Source organism: Microcaecilia unicolor, chromosome 7 (genome assembly GCF_901765095.1).
Source record: "Microcaecilia unicolor chromosome 7, aMicUni1.1, whole genome shotgun sequence".
Classification (NCBI taxonomy): domain Eukaryota; kingdom Metazoa; phylum Chordata; class Amphibia; order Gymnophiona; family Siphonopidae; genus Microcaecilia; species Microcaecilia unicolor.
Window position 1 is genome coordinate 108,409,983 of NC_044037.1, and position 19,726 is coordinate 108,429,708.

A 19,726-nucleotide genomic window follows, 5' to 3' on the forward strand; every position below is an offset into this window, starting at 1 on the left:
TATCCTGTGCAGTCCCTCACTGCCCAATATTTCTCAGTCTCCAGCAGATGATAGTGGGCATCCTGTGCAGTCTCTTACTGGTTGGGATAGGCCATGTTGGGGTGGGGTGTAGGTAGCTAATCCATTTGAGCTTCCTCCCCCACATAAAACTAACATAAAAAGAATATGTTAGTTTAATAAGAAGTCTACAAAGAACCCAAAAAAGGCTGTGGCTAGCAGGGTTCGGGGTTTACCTTTCCAAGTGGGCCAGGGGTGTTACACCCAGAAGTCTGGATTCCTCCTCCACCCAACTGCCAGAGTCTAGCTGCTTGTTCCTTTGTCCCCCACTCTTCAAGTCTTTGGAGGGGACTTTAAGTGCCCCTGAGTACAATAACAACCACATTGTAGAAAAAATTTAAAAACACAATTTACAGCAGGGCTGATTGTGGCAGCAGTCAGGGACATTTTCCTTCAGCACCATGAGACAGTTACCTTCAGAGGCAGAAGCTTCTGTGCTGGGCGTTGGTTTGTGACAGGGAATCCTGGTGGAGGTCTGAGGAAGTTCACATTAGGCATGTAAGCTTCAGCAGGACACATAGCTGTACATGTTCTGACTGTATGGTTATATTCTGTTTGTGGTGTGCGCCACTCACCTACTGTCGACAGCCGGTGTCACTGCTGTGTTTGCACACAACTAAAGCCCAGTTTAGAAGCCAGATGGCTGAAGGGGAATTCAGGCAGGATATGGTGGCAGCTTGAGGAACTGTATCAGGTGAGGGCGTGCCTCTTGTTGAAGGTTCCATTGTTGGCGGGAATGCGGTCATTTGAGATTCCCAGCCAGACAAAGCAGGGTCTCTGGTGCTGGCAAGACAAGAGAGTCTGGGGGCAGATTCAGGAAGGCAGGTTTCTCAGAGGGCTTTAGGTCAGTTTTCTGAAGTTTTCCTAGAAGTTTATACTTCCCGTGCACAAAGCCTTGTGCTTTTGGGCTGGGATCGGTGAAAATCAGGCAGCAGTGGGCAGGACCTCAAAGCCCCTTAGAGAGAGGGGATCCTGAGGGTCCAAAAAACCTCGATGGAGCTCAGAGGAGGATCTCTTGGATTTAGAGTTGGTAGCTTCCACTAATTTAATTTGGTCTCGGGGGAAGTGGATCCCTATTCTGTAGGCAGACTGGTCACCAGAGAATGAACCCCCCTCCCCTAAAGTGATGACGCTGCAGTAAGTCAGCTGTTTCATAAGAAAGAGTTGCCCTTCCATTGTGCAAGTTCTCTTACCATCAGGTTAGGGAAAGTGGAACCCTTAGGTAGTAAAGATCAGGAAGACCATCTGTTAGAGGGTATTAGGAGAGACACTGAGGGCTTCTTGGTACCTAGAGCCATCAAGGCCGTAACTGCTCTAGAGTAGGATACTACAGATATGTGGTTTAAGGTGGCCAGGTCTGTGGCCTATCTCTATACTTTCCCTAACTCAGAGCAGGAGGTCTTGCGATTGCCAAAGGTGGCTGTTCTAGTGTCAGTGGTAACGAAAAAGACTACCCTCTCGGTGGAAGGTGCTGCTGCCATAAAGGATGCTCAGGTCCAAAGGATTAAGGTGCCATTGAGGTTGGCTGCCTTATCTTTGCAGGCAGTGGTCACAACTGGGCTGTTGGTCTGGGCCTGTTTCTGTTAGATGGAGGGCTTACCCAAAGGAACCCCAGAGAGTAGCTCAGGTTCACTGCCGGAGGTCACTTGTTTGGAGATGGGCCTGGTCTTCTTGACATATTCTTTATATGACCTTATTTGTGCCTTGGCTAAGAATACCTTGCTGGTGGTCCCTGTGGCTTAGGGGGCTGGGTGACAGCTTCTAAAGGTCACTTGAGCAGGTTCCCCTTTTAAAGGTAAATTGTTGTTTGGTGAGGAACTATAGAACTTGGTGAAGAGTTTGGAGGATTCCAAGACACCCCACCTGGCAGAGGTCTGTTCTAGAGCAGCTAGACCCTCTCAGACTAGGGGGCTTCAGAGATATTAGATAGTACAGGCCTGGAAGAGGGAGTGGGTTGCAACATAGCAGATTCACCTGCTGAGGACAGTTCTTTTATGGCTTATACAGAGAAGGCACGTATACTGTGTCCAGGATCATGGGAGGTGCCACAACATTGCAGTAAAGTTTTTGAGGTCCATTTTCCAATCTTTCTGTTGGTGTGTTGGGAGGGGGGGCTTTAAGCAATTTTACTATAGCTGAACCCATATTACTTTGGATCAGTGTGTCCTGGAGATCGTCGGAGACAATTACACCCTGCCAGTCCCACTGAAAGTTGCTGTGGTCTCGGTGACTCTAGAAAGGCTGTTGAAAGTAGGAGCTGTGTTGCAGGTTCCAGTGCAAGAAAGGTCTAGGTGGTTACTCCATGTACTTCACAGTCCCCCAAAAAGAGGAGGAGTCCTTCCAACCCATTCTGTACCTCAAACATATGAACAGGTCTCTGAAGGTTCCACATTTTTGAATGGAAACTCTAAAATCAGTAATTGTGATGATCAGGAGTCGGGAATGCCTCACTGCTCTGGATTTGAGAGGCCTATTTTCACATTCTTATCTGGGAGGAGCACCTGCAGTACCTGTGGCTTTTCATTTTGGGTCAGTGCTTTCAGTTTTCAGCACTTCTCTTTGGTTTGACCACAGCCCCAAGGATCTTTTCAAAGATCATGGTGATAGTGACAGCCGCCTTGCAATGAGAGAGAATCCTGGTTCACCCGTACCCAGACAACTGGTTGATCAGAGCAAAGTCATTTCACGAGGGCAAGCAGGCTACTACTTGGGTGATAGGTTTGTTGGAAGACTTAGGCTGGGTGATCATTCCATCCAACAGCAAGTTGCTTCCACGTCAGACCTTAGAATATCTGGGATACCCGCCAAGGAAAGGTATTTCTGACCTAAGGCAGGTGAATCAAGTTGCATTCTCAGCTCTGCAGGTTATAGTGGAGGCAGTGTCCTATGGCCTAGGATTATCTATAAGTTCTGGGGTCGATGGCATCTATTCTGTAGCTTGTAACGCATATGCGTTCCTTGTAATGGGTGCTGTTGGTCTCCACTGAGTCAGGGAGGTGAGGGCCAGTGTATCATGGTGGAAAAAAACATGGTTTGTCCCTATTCTGAAGATAGAATCCCTTGACCCCTCAGTCACTAGTAATTTTTGGCCCATCTGTAATCTTTGCTTTCTATCGCAGATATCTGAAAAGTTAATATTATCAGCTACTTGATTTTGTTGAAAAGACTCATTTCCTACTCTTATCAATCGTGCTTTCGTCAAAGGCACAGTATGGAAACAGTTGTCTTGGTGGCCCTCGGTGAACTTCACCAGGCCTTGGACAAATGTAATGTCAACCTCATAGTATTGTTGGATCTTTTGTCAGCTTTTGATCTTGTGAATCACTCTCTTCTGTCTAAGCTTTCACAATTAGGTAGTTCTGGTTCTGGTACCTCATCCTCGTACCCTCTCGTATGTTGAGTGCCAAAGATTTGTTCATTATACAGAATCTTTGAATTGCAGGCCGTCTTTTTTTATTTATTTATTTTTCGATACTTTATTTAGAACATCGGAACAGAACATACCAATGCAGAATGGAAGAACAAGAAATTGTATGAGTGACTCCATGCTAGATAAAGAATCAAGTAAAGGATTGCTTGCTCTAACTGAAGCAACTAGAACAGAAAGAACACAATCCTGTCTAATATCAATTTTAATTAAAATCCCTTTCAAGCCATGCACACCTTCTGACACCATCCAAAACCCCACCACCCATCCAAAAAAACCAACCAGTCACACCCCTTCTCCTCCCTCTCCCACCCCCCACTGTGAGACCTCATGTATCTTGCTCACGGGAAGTGAAACCATCCAGATACTGTCGTCATGAAGCAATGTATTGGTGGCGCTGTAGCCTGCCATGCGTGTGATAAGCAGAGGTTTCAGATTGGGCCATTTCTCACATTTGTTGCTCCCACCGCATCACAGGGTGCTTCTTCAGATGCCCAATACTGTAAGAGTTTTTTTTACCAATAGCACAGAAATATAAAGGAATTTGCGGTAGGGGAAGGAAATGGCTTTTTATCCACCCTGGGCCCTTAATAATAAGGTCACATAGAGGCATATTTTCAAAGCACTTTGGGAGGCTAAGTTCCATATGTTTCTATGGAACTTTGGGAGGCTAAGTGCTTTGAAAATAAGCCTCATAGTCCCAGTCAGCCTGGCCAGGCACCATCTGATCCAATACCGCTAAATTCCGGGCAGTCTAGAAAAGAATAAATAAAGGTTCCCATACATCAATCTAGCATCTCCCCTGACTACCCCTAATGGATGTAATCACCTGCTTCTTCCTACAGGGTCGTCCTAAATTGGCTAGAAGCTTACCCACTTTCCTGCCCCATCGGTGAAGGTGATAAGGATAGAAATAAAGATCCTGAGTGGCCCTTTCATTCAGGAGAGCATCAAATTGTTTCCTAACCACAGTAAGCTGTTTGGCTAAGTCATCTAAGCAGGACATATGCGTGTGGCGCAAGGAGCTGAGTTCAGCTAACAAGCATAGAATCTCCACCTCCTTGTGTTCCTGCCTGCTCTTAGTGTAAGCAATTATATGTCCCCTCATAACTGCCTTAGTTGCTTCCCAGTATGTAATGGAACTAACATCAGGGGTATCATTGTTGCGTTGATAGTCAACCCAGTGCTCACATTGATAGGTATGAAACCTAGGTATAATGATAAGGAAATTCCCACACTCTGTCTTTAGGATCAGGTGCAATAGACAAGGTTAACACTACCGGAGAGTGATCACAAAACTCCAGGGCTAAAATCCGCACATCTGCCACCCCAGAGAGCAGCAACCTAACCAGAAAATAATCAACTGGCATAAACCCTATGCGTTTCCTGGAGAAAGATGAGAGAGATTGTCAGCCCATGCCTTTTGAAGCTGTAAAAGAATCTTTTTCTTTTTAATGGGCGAATTGATACTGCAACATTCAAGGTAACTATTTTCAAATTAACCATTATACATAAAGTTAAAAAAAAAAGAATAACACAGTATCAAATGTGAAATTTTCCAGCAGCCCCCCCCCCAGCCAGACCCACTGGTTAAAAAAAGGACATAGATTAGTTTTGTACACCCAGGCTAGACATGAAACCCCACTGCTAAAACCAGCTGAATTGCCCCCTTCCCCTACTAGAAGCCTTACAGTTAACCCCACCCCCCCTTCACAGTAGCACACACATGCATGCATCCTCCCGAAGGACCTAAAATAAAGAGCAGCAACCATCCCCTAATGAATGAGGTAGCAGAAGATGTCAATAGCCAGGATCTCAGGTGCCCTCTCTTGACCCCCCTAACAAGGGGCCAGTATTACATTGCGAATCTACTCGATTTTTCAAAGGTCAGGGTGCAGGCGTTTCTGTAGAAAATAGGAAAAGCTGCGCAACGGGATTGAGCGTAAACAAAAACCCATATTGTGATCTTGTTGACTGCAAGCCAGGCATCTTGCGGCTCTGCAGAAGACAAATAGCACTGGTTGTCATCGGTGCCACTCCTGGTGTTTGCAGTTGGTCACAGCACATCTTCAATCTCCCTGGGTCATCCCAAGTGAGAACAAAGGGGATGCAACAGTCGAAGGCAAACCACAGTAAAGTCTAGAGGATCAGCAATGCTGATGACCATAGTGGCAGGCAAAACCAGATAATTCATTAAGGGCTATACACAACTGCAGACTAAAGCGCCCCTGCTGCTCACCTGCACACTGCCACCCCAGCAGCCACTTGGGAGGACTCCATTACCAGCAAGTTAGTCAAGGCTCGTGCTCGGACCAGTCCAATAGACTCTTCTTTCCATGACTCCAGCACATTAAGGCTATCTATAAATTTGTTAGCAGCTGCCTTACCAGGTAGGTGTAAGAGCTTGCCGCCATGCCACATGTTCAGCTTGGCAGGATATGCTAAAGAGAAGCGCACTCACCTGCGGTACAGCACTGAACACACAGGCGCCAGTTCTTTCTGCTGAAGGGTGATCCGGGTTGAATAGTCATTGAAGAGCAGAATATTAGCATGGTTATAGTCCAAATGCTCCAACTTGCGGTAAGCCTTCAGGATGGCCTACTTAGCCCAATTAAAGTTGCAGCCGATGGCCGTTTGGGGCCAACTGTCAGTGTTTCGGCATGCCCCTATCTTGTGGGCTCTCGCACAACAAAACTTAGTGGGGGCACCATCCAGACCGAGGTAGGTGAGTGGGAAGCCAGGTAGAAAAAGTGAACAGCTCTGTGTTGGAAACTGCTTCAGGAAGGCCCAGAACTTGCAGGTTATTCCTTCGAGCCCTATTCTGCTCCTCTATACTGTCGTGTAGCTCAGTATTCTCCTTTTGGAATAAACCCAGCTGGCTAGCCATGCGTGTGGCCTCATCTTTCCACTCTGATACTCGCCATTCCTCCTCGTGATCCTGTGGGCATGGGTATTGAATTTTTCATTGATTTCATTCACTGCAGTGTAATTTATTTAAATGATCCTCAAGTGCTACAGTCATAGTCTAAGAAATCTCTTGGGCTCATTTACCCACCAGTGCGGTAATCAGCGTGGTACCATCCACCATCTTGTTTGTGATCGGCCGTGCTTTTCGTTGGGCATTTTTGGAGTCTTTGCTGGCACACCACGGTGTCCTGACACTGCACTTCAGCCATCGCTGCCCTTTGTGCTCTAGCAGTTCCTGTGGAGTCAAGATAGGAAGAAACCTCCCTCTAACTAGTGATATTTAGCTGATTTTGGCAGGATTCCCATGGAGCTTGGCTCTGGTGCTGCTCACTATGAGGCAGGTATCACGTGACCCCCTGCAGGCCTCATCTTGTCTGCTTCACCCGGTTCCCTCCTTTCTGTCCAAGGTAGTGTCCTCTTTTCATGTGAACCAGTCAGAGTCTTTTCCAGTTTTTCAGAGATCTTCAGCAGGAAAAGATTCAGCTTGTCTCCACCATTTAGATGTGGGCGTTGTATTGTTACTTGAAGAGAGGACTGAGGAGTTTTGATGATCAGACCACTTCTTTGTGGTGTTTGGAGGCTCCAGGAGAAGAGAAGCTGCCTACAAAGCGACTGTAGTACATTGGCTTAAGGAACCAATAGCGTTAGCTTACTTAGAGAGAGGCTGGCAGGACCCTGCCATACTGAAAGCTCTTCTGCCAGGGTTCAAGTTTCATCTCGAGCAGAGCATAGCTTGATCCCTCCACAGGACATTAGCAGAGTGGCCATGTGGTCATTGTTACATTCCTTTGTGAAGCATTACAGGTTGGATATGCAGGCATCTCAGGATGTGGCCTTTGGAGCTGGTGTTTTGTGATCTTGTTTGACATGTTCCTGTCCTTGAGAAGTATTGCTTTGGTGCTTCCTAACCTGTTCTGGTGGAACGATAAGGAAGGAGAAATGAGATCTTACTCGCTAAATTTCTTTCCTTGAGTCCTTCCAGACCAGCCAGAACCCACCCCAATATACAGTATACAGTGATGTGAAAATGTTTGACACTCCCCCCCCTCCCAATTGCCCCTATTGCAGTGGTTCCCAAACTTTTTTGGTTCACAGCACCCTTATAGAGCAATTTTTTTGCGCCCCCCCCCCCAAAGGTCTCCCCTTCCTTGTAGAACCCTCCTCTCCAGCACACCTCTCCATTCCCTGAAGACCCCCTCCTCCCAAAAAGTCCAGCACACCTCTCCATCATTGCAGACCCTTCTCCCTGAAAATCCAGCACACCTCTCCCTTCCCTGCAGACACTGTCCTCCTGTAAGTCCAGCACACCTCTTGTCTTCCCCGCAGACCCTGTCCTCTTGTAAGTCCAGCACACCTCTATCGACCCCGTCCTCTTGTAGGTCCAGCACACCTCTGTCTTCCCCCCCCAGACCCCGTCCTCTTGTAGGTCCAGCACACCTCTGTCTTCCCCGCAGACCCCGTCCCCTTGTAGGTCCAGCACACAGATTTGATTGCAGCCAGCCCTGTTGAATCTAAATCTCACTATATATTGAACTTTTACCAAGGGAGAGAAGGTCAACACCAAATTTCTACAAGAACACTATGGCACAATTAAAGGGTATTCCAGAAGAAATGAGAAAAAGATTGTTGAACTATCCCTATCTGGAAAGGAGGTTGCAAAACCGTTTCTAAGACCTGACAAAATTTCTCCAAGGATGTAGTGGCAACTCCGTCTGGAAAGTCACAAACCATAGCCTCAGATAATGTCATTGTTCATGTCTCCACAATAAGAGAGAGACTGGGCAAAAATGGAATTCACGAGACAGCAGCAAGGTGGAAACTGCTGCTATTCATGAGTAACATCAGTACTTATCTCACATTTGCAAAAACACCCCTGGATGGTCTCTCAAGCCTTTTAGGAGAATGTTCTATTGACAGATGAATCAAAAGAGGAACTCTTTGGATAACATAGGTCCCTTTGAGGTCTGGCATAAAGCAAATACTACATCATAGCAACAGTCAAACACAGAGGTGGTGCGGGGATGTTTTGCTGCCTCAGGACCTGGAAAACTTGCCATTGTTGAAGGAATCATGAGTGTACCAGAAAATTCTTAAGGAGAATGTCCGATCATCTGTCCATGAGCTGAAGCTAAAGTGTCATTGGTTTATGCAGCAAGACAATGAACCAAAACACAAAACATAGTAACATAGTAAGTGATGGCAGTCTGCCCAACAGTCACACTCATTATCAATTCATGATTAAATCAACAATGAATGTGGTATTATATACTTTATCACGAGTCTTTCGTTGGCTTTTCTGGGACATAGACCATAGAAGTCTGCCCGACTCTATCCTTACGTTCCGCCTACTGGAGTTGCCATCAAAGCCCAGTCCAGCCTATCCAAATCTGTCTTGTCATTTGCAGGACTCAGACCATAAAAGTCTACCCAGTACTGTCCTCGGTTCCAGCTCTGAAATTGCCATTAAAGCCCTTTCTAGCTTATCCTAAACTGAATTGCCATATACAGACACAGATCTACAAAGTCTGCCTGGCACCAGTTCTTTACAGCCAGAGTAGGTGTTGCAGCGTCACTCACACATCCACCCCCTGCAGACATTTAAGGGTTGTGTGTTTGTTTTTTTTAATTTATTTTTGTTTTCTACCATCTGTTTTCTAAATAGAGTTCCTCTGTTTCATCCCACGCATTTTTGAATTCCGTCACTGTTTTTTGTCTCTACCACCTCCCTCGGGAGGGCATTCCAGGTATCAACCACCCTCTCCGTGAAAAAGAATTTCCTGACATTACCCCTAAGTCTACCACACCGCAACCTCTGCTCATGTCCTATCATTTCCCCTTCTCTGGAAGAGGTTTGTTTCTATATTAATACCGTTCAAGTATGTAAATGTCTTATCATATCTCCCTTGTTCTTTCTTTTGTATTGGCTATACGTATTTAGGACTTCTAGACTCTTCTCATACGTCTTATGGCACAAGCCCCATATCATTTTTGTCGCCTTCCTCTGGACACTTCTAGTCTTTTTACATCCTTAGCAAGATACAGCCTCCAAAACTGAACACAGTACTCCAGGTGGGGCCTCACCAGCGACTTGTACAGGGGCATCAACACCTCCTTTCTTCTGCTGGTTACTCTTCTCTTGATGCAGCCTAGCATCCTTCTGGCTACAGCCACCGCTTTGTCACACTGTTTTTTGCTGCAAGGTCCTCGACACCATCACCCCAAGGTCCCGCTCCCCCATCAGTGCATATTAGCCTCTCCTCCTGGACATAACTGCTTCCTTGGGTTTCTGCTCCCCAAATGCATCACTTTGCACTTTTTGCATTAAATTTTAATGCCAAACATTAGACCATTCTTCTAACTTTTGCAGATCCCTTTTCATGTTTTTCCACTCCAGGGTGTCCAATCTGTTACAAATGTTGGTTATCATCTGCAAAGGCATACCTTACCTTTTAATCCTTCAGCAAAGTCATTCACAAATATATTGAACAGAATCTGACCCATCACTGATCACTGAGGCACTCCGCTACTCATCTTTCTTCCTCAGAGTGAATTCCATTGACACCACCCTCTGGCATCTGTCCAACCAGTTTCTAATCCAGTTCACCACTTTTGGTCCTAACTCCAGTCTTTCAAGTTTATTCAAGAGCCTTCTATGAGGGACCGTGTCAGAGGCTTTGCTGAATTCAAGTGGATTACATCTAGTGCATGTCCTTGATCCAGTTCTCTGGTTGCCAAAGAATTCAATCATATTCGTTTGTTGAGCACCCTTGGATGTGTCCCATCAGGCCCCATCACTTTGTCCACTTTTAGTTTACCTAGCTCCTCAAACACAATCCTCTGAGAACAGTCTTGGTCTACCATACATCCATCCCCATTTGCATTTGTTTTCTTCGGTCATACCCCGGCCTTGCATCCGTGAACATAGACAGAAATGGTTGTTAAGCAGTTCAGCTTTATCATTATCAGCTTCCACATTTCTTCCCCTCAGCTTTGAGCCTCACAGTGCTATTATGGCATTTCCTCCTGTTGCTTACATATCTGAAAACATCTTATCCCCCAGTTTACCATATTGGCTATCTTTTCTTCCATTTGCCTCTTCACTTTCCTGACAGATTTTCCAGCTTCTCTTAGCTTATCCAGGTATTCTCTCGCCTGTCATCTTCTTTCTGAGTCATCTTATAATGTATGAAAGCTAACCTCCTTTCTCTTACCTTTTTGGCACTACGTTCAAGAATCAAAGTGGCCTTCTTTTCTTCTTTCCTTTGTGTAATTTATTAACATAAAGGTTAGTTGCCTTTAAAATAGCTCCTTTCAGTCTTGTCCACTGCTGTTCTACTTCCTTCAGCTGTTCCTATCCTAACTCTTTCTTGAGAAATTCCCCCATCTCAGCAAAGTTAGTTCTTTTGAATTCCAGGACCCTCAATCTCGAATAAGCCCTCTCCTCTGTCTTAATATTGAACCATACCATTCGGTGATCACTAGATGCCAGATGGTCTCCCACCATGACATCAGAAACATTCTCTCCATTTGTAAGCACCAGGTCCTGAATTGCTCCATCCTGAATCAGTTCCGTTACCCACTGCTTAAACAATTCTTCCTGTAGGGAATCCAAGATCCTTTTGCTTCTGGACGACCCCACAGCAGGGACGCCCCAATTATCTGACATATTAAAATCACCTGTCAGTAGTACTTCCTTTTTCTTAGCTATCTTGTGGATGTCTTCAATTAAGTCTCTGTCCATTTCTTCTGACTGAAGTGACCTGTATTTTACTCCAGTGTAAATACATTTTCCTTTCCCTCTTTCTAGTTTAACCCAAAGCACTTCTTCCGTACCCCACGTGTCCTGCAGTTCTGTCACTTTAATATTATTCTTGGCATATAATGCCATTCCTCTGCCCTTTTTTCCTACCCTGTCCTTCCTGAATAGATTATAGCCAGGTATAGCTATATCCCAGTCATGGTTCTCTGTGAACCACATCTCCGTGACCGCCAATAAATCCAAGTCTGCTTCTATCATTGAAGCCTCTAGATCTTGAGTTTGTTTCCCATATTGCAGGCATTGGTATACAAGGCTTTCCAGATGTTGCTCTTTTTTCCTCTTCCAAGGGGCATTCGATATCCTACCTTCCTGAGGGTTATTTATGGCTTTGGGCCTTTTTTACCCATCCCCAGCAAGTTTAGTTTAAAGCTTAGCATTTTAGCCAATCTGTTGCTGAAGACACTCTGTCCCTTCTTGAAAGATGGACACCATCACTGCTCAGTAGCTCTTGAAAAGTCATCCCATAGTTAGGAAACCAAAGCACTTGTGTCGGCACCATCCACGCAGCCACACATTTAGCTCCAGGATGCAAGCTTCTCTCGTTCGGCCTTTACGTTCAACAGGGAAGATCAATGAGAACACCGCTTGCGCACCTAGGTGCTTCACACTCTGACCCAAATCCATGAAGTCCCATTTGATATGTTCAGTAGGATGGCCAGCAGTATCATTCGTGCCAACATGGATGAGCAGCATAGGAGAGTGGTCAGTAGTCTTGATGAGTCTAGGCAGTCTTTCTGTAACATCACGAATCTTGGCACCAGGCAGACTGCACACCTCACTGGACAACATGTCTGGTCAGCAGATAGGTGCCTCAGTACCAGCAGAACCCCTCAGAAGTGAATCTCCAACCACCACTACCTTTCACTTCATATTGGTCACTTGACCAGTGGTGTTGGGCATTTTGATTTTTGTTTCCTCCTGTTTTTAAATGTTTTCTAGCTCTTCTGCCCTCTAGGGCTGTGAATCGATTCTTCAGTTCAACAGGAGATGGAGTTGGAGTGTTGATCTTGCAGGAACTGGTGGCCTAGGTCCAGCTGTGATCTGTCTGCTCGAGATTTTCTCTCCCTTTGCTGGAAGTCCCCAATGGTTTTCAACATGCATCTCTGTGATGAATTTCACAGATGTTTCTTAGTCTTGCCACCTCCTCTCTTAGTTCTTGTACGTCTTTCATGAGGGATTCAGTGTGCATACATTTATCACATGAAACCGGAATCTTGCCTTGGTCCATGCATTCAGTCTGGACAGAGGCAGAAGCTGTAATGAGAGCTGCAACTTTAAGGGCTCGTTGTTTCTTTGCCATACTTCAAGTATAGGAGCTGTTCTACTTGTGGATAAAGGATATGAAAAATCAACTATCAAAGTACCAACCCTATTTTTTTCCCTACACCTGTTCTGTGGGATATAGGAAGCAGGTAGGTTTAGTCTAAAATCTCTAAGAACTTGTTCAGATTTATCTGTGGGTTAAATTAAATGTACTTCCTAACCTATTGATGGCATATTCATTGATTTTAGGTTTCCCTTTCAGGGTATAGGATTTTTTTTTCCTCCCCTAATTTAGTGTTTGGTTGATAGTGTTTGAGGGATTGTCTAGAGACCCAGGATAACCTGATCTCAGTCTTCTGCTTTATTGAAATACTGGCTAGTGAGGAACTACACAGGATACTTAGCGTGATGTCACTAGCTCTATAGTTCTCAATCTTCATCTGCTGGCAAACTCATCTGTCTGAATTGGTTGGAGGAACTCAAGGGAACAAAATTAGCAGGCAAGATCTAATTTATCCTTTTCTTCAATGACTCCAGGATAGTCCTGGACAGTTGGGGGTCCTTTTACTAAAGTAAGCTAACAGATTTAGTGTGCACTAACAATTAGTATGCACTAAATAAGATGCCCATAGGAATATAATGGGTGTCTTATCATTTAGCACACCTTAGTAAAAGGACCCCTTGGTGACCTGAGATGTAATTATATAATTTGTACCTTATTTAATTTTGCAACTGAAACATACCATTACTCACAGCTGTGCAAGAGTTGGTGAGAGCAGTAGAATTAAAGTTTTCTGGGTGCTTTTTTTGTCACTTTTTATTTTTCATTGTATGAGGTTTGGTGCTTAAATATTTTGTTAATTTAATATTTCATATTTTTTGTTTTAATGCTTGGTAGGTGATCCGAGAGGTGTCTGATATTAATATTCCCACCAGGAATCAACAGCAGCGCAAGAGTACCCCACTGGTGCAGTACACTCTGCGAAAACTGCTGTATCTGAAACCATCAGGGATGGCTGCTTAACCCCTTTCCCCTCTTTGTCACACCTCTCCTTATTTCACTTATCCTTTCTGATTTTTTTTTGAACTCTTGTTTATTGGCACCAGTGCAAATTTACAGTTTGTAGTCATGTTATACAAGATATAATAAAGAAACTTTCCAAGTGTCTGAATTGTTCATACAGTGCATTTTATAATCCACAACCGAACTCCTACTCCCTCATCCCCCATTTCTTCCCCATCCCTTAACAGTTCAAGATCCTACTTCGTGCAACTGGAGTGAGAGAGTACCAAAAGGGAGACCATGTCTTACAAAACTTATGCCTCTCTTGGAGGCTAAATCTGCAATTCTCTTTTTCTCTATAGAGCAAAATTGTATCATAGACGATCTCCATCGTGATACACTTGGGGGTTCCAGAGTTAGCCACAGCTGCAGTCACCCGCTTTGCCATCAAAACAGTTCTCTTTAGAAAAGCCTTAAGACCCGCGGGTGCCGATCCCTGAATCCTGAAATCATCAAACAGCTGCCCAGGGGTTGGCTGCCAAATGATACTCCACATATGTGAGACATGTTTACTCAGTCAGACCCAAAAGGGGTACATCAAAGGGCAGTTCCAATACATATGACCCAAGTTCGCATCGCTGTAAGTACACTTTGGACAATCGTCAGTGTTTCACAGAGTTGCCCGAAAAGCTCTGTGCGGGCAGATGTGCAGCCGGAATATGAATTTGTATTGTAGTTCCCACCAATTAGCATTCTCCATCATATTATACGTAGACATTAAACAAGCTTCAAATTGCCCCGGTTGCAGGTTCGATCTCAACTCCTGGTTCCAGTGTTGGGTCACTGATGAATAATCGGATGATTTAATTGAGTCTCATAAATGTCTATGAAAGTATTTCAGAGGTACCCTCGATTGAGCATCTAGTCCCAGTATTTCATTAAGGCTTTCCCAAGATTCCACGGTTAGTGCAGCAGAAGGCAAGGAGTTAACATAATGATGAATTTGAAAATAAGCAAACACATCTCTATGGTCCAAGTCAAATTCTTCACATAACGCTTCAAAAGACTTGCTAGCTCCTTGCTCCAACACCACATGATATAAGAAATGAATCCCACAGGAGGCCCACTTTCAAAAAGAAGGGGAGGAGCTGCCCGCTGGGAATGCCAAGTTGTCCTGAATAGGAAGCAAGGGAGAAACCTCTCTGTTCAAGTTATGGAATTTACATAACCACCTCCACGTCTGACGTAGCGGTTGGAAAATAAAATTATAGGGTCCTAGTTTGTCTGCAGGAGCATTCAGCCAATATGCAAAGTTTAAGGAACCAAACAGAGAGGTTTCGGTGGGTGTACAAGAAAAAAATTGAGTGGAGAAAGGTGTCATTTACAACTGGCTATAGAAAACAAACGGCGATCCAAGAGTCCCAGTCCCCCTTTGGCACGTGGAAGCATCACCCTAGATAACATCATACATGCCCGCTTCCCCTGCCACAGAAAAAAATTTAGCTTCTTCTGCAGCCACTTTTCGTCCCTAGAGTGTAACAGGAAAGGGAGCAATTGAAATATATAGATCCATTTTGGAAAGAGAATCATATTGTATAACACTATCTGTCCTAGTAAAGTTATTGGCAGTGCTTGCCACCCCTGTAGGGTTTCAGTCGCTCGTCGCTTCAGGGGTCCCAAATTATCAGTGTAAAGCCGAGATAGGTCAGAAGGGATATAAACGCCTAGGTACTTAATTGCATTTTGTGCCCATTGGAAGGGAAAAAAACCTTCCCATTCTTCTCGAATCTCAGGTTGTATTGGTAAAGCCGTTGACTTTTGTAAATCCAAGGAAAATCCAGTATAGAAACTGAATTCATCCAAACACCTCTAACAGCTGTGTAATGGAGGAACTCGGCTGGGTAAGAGTGAGAAACATGTCGTCAGCGAAAGCCAAGACTTTTACTGGCTGTGCTGGCAGTGATACACCAACAATACCTGGGTCTGCCAAAATTGTTTGTAATAACGGCTCCAGATATAATAGAAATAATAGTGGGGAAAGGGGACATTCTTGTCGAGTGCCCCTGTGAACTTCAAAAGAAGTAGATTTAATCCCATTAACCAATAGACAGGCAGAGGGGCTTCAATATAGTGCTTCCATCGCTTCAATAAACCCCCCCCCCCCCAATCCGACATATTTAAGAACTTGGAATAAGTAATCCCATTGGACTTTATCGAACGCTTTTTCCGCGTCTAGGCTGACTAATAAAAGTGGTTCATTAAAGGATTGACTATGGGCAATGGAAAGGAGGACTTTCTGAACGTTTAGGGTGGCATGGCAACCTCGAACAAATCCCACCTGGTGGTCACCCACCAGGGAGGGAATGTGCTGAGCCAATCTGTCTGCCATCACCCGCGCTAAGATTTTTATGACCACATTTAGCAATGAGATCGGCCTGTATGATTCTACCTGGTCACGCCATTTGCCCGGCTTGGGGATGAGAGTAATAAGGGCCTCATTTTCGCTTGGGGAGAAGAAGCCGCGTTCAACCACAGAGTCATAATAGGAGATTAAGGGGCCACATATTTGGTGAGATAGGATTTTGTAATATTTGTTGGAAAAACCATCTGGGCCAGGAGCCGACCTCAGTGGAAGAGATTTGAGTACTCTTTGTAGTTCTTGTGCTTGAATTGGCAAAGATAACTGTTTTGGGGCTGACTTGCATTAAGCGTGGCATACCTGCATCTGCTAGATAATCCCAGGCCGAAGGTCCCTGTTCTCTCTGCTTCGAAGAGTAAATTGCTTTAAAATAATTGTGGAATGCCATTACTGTCTCATCTGACCGAATTAGGTGTGCCCCCGTAGGTGTTGCGATAGACGAAATAAATTGGCGAGGCGCCCACGTCCTAGCAACCTGGTCCAATAACTTCCCTGATTTGTTGCCAAAATGTTGAAAATGAAAAGACGCCAGGCGAGCAAGTGTTTTTTTGGTTTGTTTGTGAATGAGAGAGTTTAAAGCCACCAGTGTTGACGACATTGTCTCCCTGTTACCCTGTGTGGGGTTAGTGACATAGGCTTTCTTGGCTGCTCTATAGGCCTTTTCCAGGCGCAGTTTGCCTGTCGCCAGGCGTTTAGCCCGGGCGCACATAAAGGCTATTATTTCTCCCCGAATGACTGCTTTGGAGACTTCCCAAAATATTATCGGTGGCTCACAAGACTCTGCATTTGTATCTTCATAAAATTTCCATCGTTCTCTGATGTGGTCAAAAAAGTTCTATCCTGATAAAGATAAGAGGGAAAACGCCAGAATCTAGAAACTGGGCCAAATCAGGAGATGGTCAGATATCTCCATTGGTCCTATGAAAGCTGTGCTAATTCTAAAGAACCATGCCTGTGAGAGAAGAATGTACTCTATACATGGCCAGGATTGGTGGGCTTTCGATTGGTGGATATAGTCTCGCGTGGTGGGATGAAGTAGACGCCAAGGGTCCATTAATTGTAGGGTTTTACACAGTGCCAGGATCCCCTCCCCCCATCCTACCGCCGGGAAAACCCAGGGAGACAATCTATCCAGGGTAGGGTCCATCACCTGATTAAAATTACCAGCCCACACCCAAGGCGCATCTGCATACTGGTATCCCAGTGCTGCGAGCGACTGAAAAAACCTAGGACAATAGGCATTAGGGCCATAGGCCACACACAGATAAAACTTTTGCCCTTGATAGTTAAGTTGAATCAATACTACACGTCCCTCTGAATCCTTATACACTAATCTGGATTGACATGGGAAGCCCTTCTTCAATAAAATGGCCACTCCACTCCGATTCCCAGAGGAAGAAAGATAGCAGTCCCCCACCCACTGTTGGCGCAGCTTCATATGCTCAATATCTGACAGTTTGGTTTGGCAGCACCATGATGTTTAAGTTACGATAATATCTTGTAACGTTTTACAGGTGAAGTGGTTCCAGATACGTTCCAAGATATTATATGAAGTTTGGAATTACCCATCAACTCTCTGGGTAGGGAAACCACAAAGCTGTCCCAACCAAATCAAAGGAATCCCCAGAAGCCCAGCCTCCCCCAGGGATGTGCCCATGGCCGTCAAAGCAAGGAACCGCCAGGCCATGCTATCCAGTCTACTACAAACTTGAATTTGCACCATCATGTTCTCGCTCACTCCATCCCAACCAAAGCTTCCTAAAACCCATCCCTCCCATTCCCTCATCATTCCTCCCTCCCACCCTCCTCCGCACTGACCCACCAACTCCTCCCCCTTTAAACAAAGACAGTGACACGAACCCAACCAGTGAACAGACCGCAGGTCATTCTCAATGCCATAAGGGGAAACCCCCTCTGTTTACTTTAAAGAACACATTTAAACGTTTCACTCTTTATTTATTTATGTATTTATTTATTGCATTTGTACCCCACATTATCCCACCTTTTTGCAAGCTCAATGTGGCTTACAGAGTGTTGTTATGATGCAGTCATTACTTGATCTTAAATACAGTCGATAATAGGCTGAAGGTAGGTGTTGTAAGAGGTGTTTTTGATGCACCTGAGTAGTTTGAGGAATGATTTATTAAGGATGTCTTTAGTAGGCTTTGTTGAAGAGATATGTCTTCAAAGATTTGCGAAAGCTGGTTAGATTGTCCATATTTTTATTGAATATTGTCCATATTAATCATAGCCAGATTCAGGAGCTTAGCTGTCCTCCAATTAAGATAGTGGTGGTCTCAGGTACTTCAGAGGACGGTAACAGTCTTGTCGGCTACCCTGGCCCTTCCAAAGATTTTAACCAGGACTGGGCCTCCTCAGGAGTGTTAAAAGAATGCCAACGGTTGTTGTGTTGAGTCTTAGTATGGCTGGATATTGTAGAGCAAACCGCATATGCTTAGTTACCAAATTGAGAACCTGTAGAAAAAGCTCTTTTGATTGAGAGAGCCACCGAATAATCTTAAAATATCCGGACTGGGTGGCCCTCGAATTGTATCTCCTCCGATTTGCTTTTATATTGGTGCAAAATCTGTGCTTTCTGGGAGTAGCGATGGAATTTTGCTATCACTACTCTTGGCCTGTCTCCAGTCATACCCACCGGTCCCACCCGGTGTGCTCTGTCCAGATGGCTTGCTCTGTTCTCCCACAGAGGGGAATTTCTCCAACAGCCAGGCTTCTAACCATGATGATAATGTAGAGTCTCGAATGGACTCCGGGAATCTTACAAAACGCAGGTACTCCCGCTTCGCTCTATTTTCCAGGTCTTCAATCTTCAACTGCTGGGTATGGGTCAAGGCCTCCAAGCGCTCTATGCTTTCGGTGTGGGCCTGCCTGTAACATATCTTCCACGTCGGAGACTCAACATTCGAGCTCTCCTGTCCTGCGGGTCAGCTCCGATGTAGCTTGAGTCATCCCTGCTATTTGCTTGGAAAGTTGTACAAATCTGGGGTCTAGTGCCCTCACCACCGCTTCTGTGATCTCGGGGATGAAATCTGAGCGAGGCTGCATAGGCGGAGGGGAGGCCACCATTTTGTCTTCTAGTTGTGTTCGATCCTTACCCCTTTTTGGCGGTTTAGCAGACATTGGTTGCACTGTTCTGGTCAAACATTTGTCCATACACTCCAGTCTAGTAGAGGAATTGATATTTTCTTAAATCACCTTTTTTTTTTTTTTTTTTTTTTTTAAGAGTAAACTGGTGGAGGGAAGGGATTTCCAGAGCAGCTCGCTTCAAGCATGTCCGCTGCTGCTCACAGCATCATGTGACCTCTTTTTTTTTTTTTTTTTTTTTTTTTTCATTTTTAAAAATTTGTTTCCACCATACCCTATGCAGAGAAAGGAACCTACCTCCTCCTCTAGGAAGCCAGTAAAACTCTTTTTTTTTTTTTTTTCTTCTTCTTCTTTTTGGGATAGAGGGTTATGCTAAAATAAATCCTAGACTTGTAAAATCCTACATAGGAGATGAGGTTTCTAATCCCACTACTACTACAAAGTGTTGGGTTATATAGTTCTTTTGCAGTTATATAAAGGTTTTTGTGGGCTGTCGGGTGGGTTTTGCAAATAAAAAATGGCAAGGGTTACCTCTGGCTCTATTTACAAAAAAAAAAAAACAAAAAACAATATTGTGCACAATGATTACCTAATATGTCAAGCAATTTTGTACTGCTGTATCTGTTCCGTTGTACAATATTGTGGTTAAATTCATTAAAACAACTC

The 19,726-nt window shown here is 44.7% G+C and overlaps 1 protein-coding gene across 8 annotated transcripts in view; it reads left to right on the plus strand.

Moving 5' to 3' along the window:
• Positions 1–13,687, plus strand: part of CASP14 (caspase 14) — an 81,550-nt gene extending 67,863 nt beyond the window's left edge. For 6 of the 8 annotated variants that reach the window (XM_030209511.1, XM_030209512.1, XM_030209510.1 and 3 more), the window contains one exon: positions 13,432–13,687. In XM_030209511.1, the coding sequence (XP_030065371.1) occupies positions 13,432–13,557 (126 nt within the window). In that variant the 3' untranslated portion in view covers positions 13,558–13,687. The remainder of the gene's footprint in view (positions 1–13,431) is intronic. The other 2 variants (XM_030209517.1, XM_030209515.1) reach the window with 2 other exon arrangements.
• Positions 13,688–19,726: the final 6,039 nt, after the last annotated feature.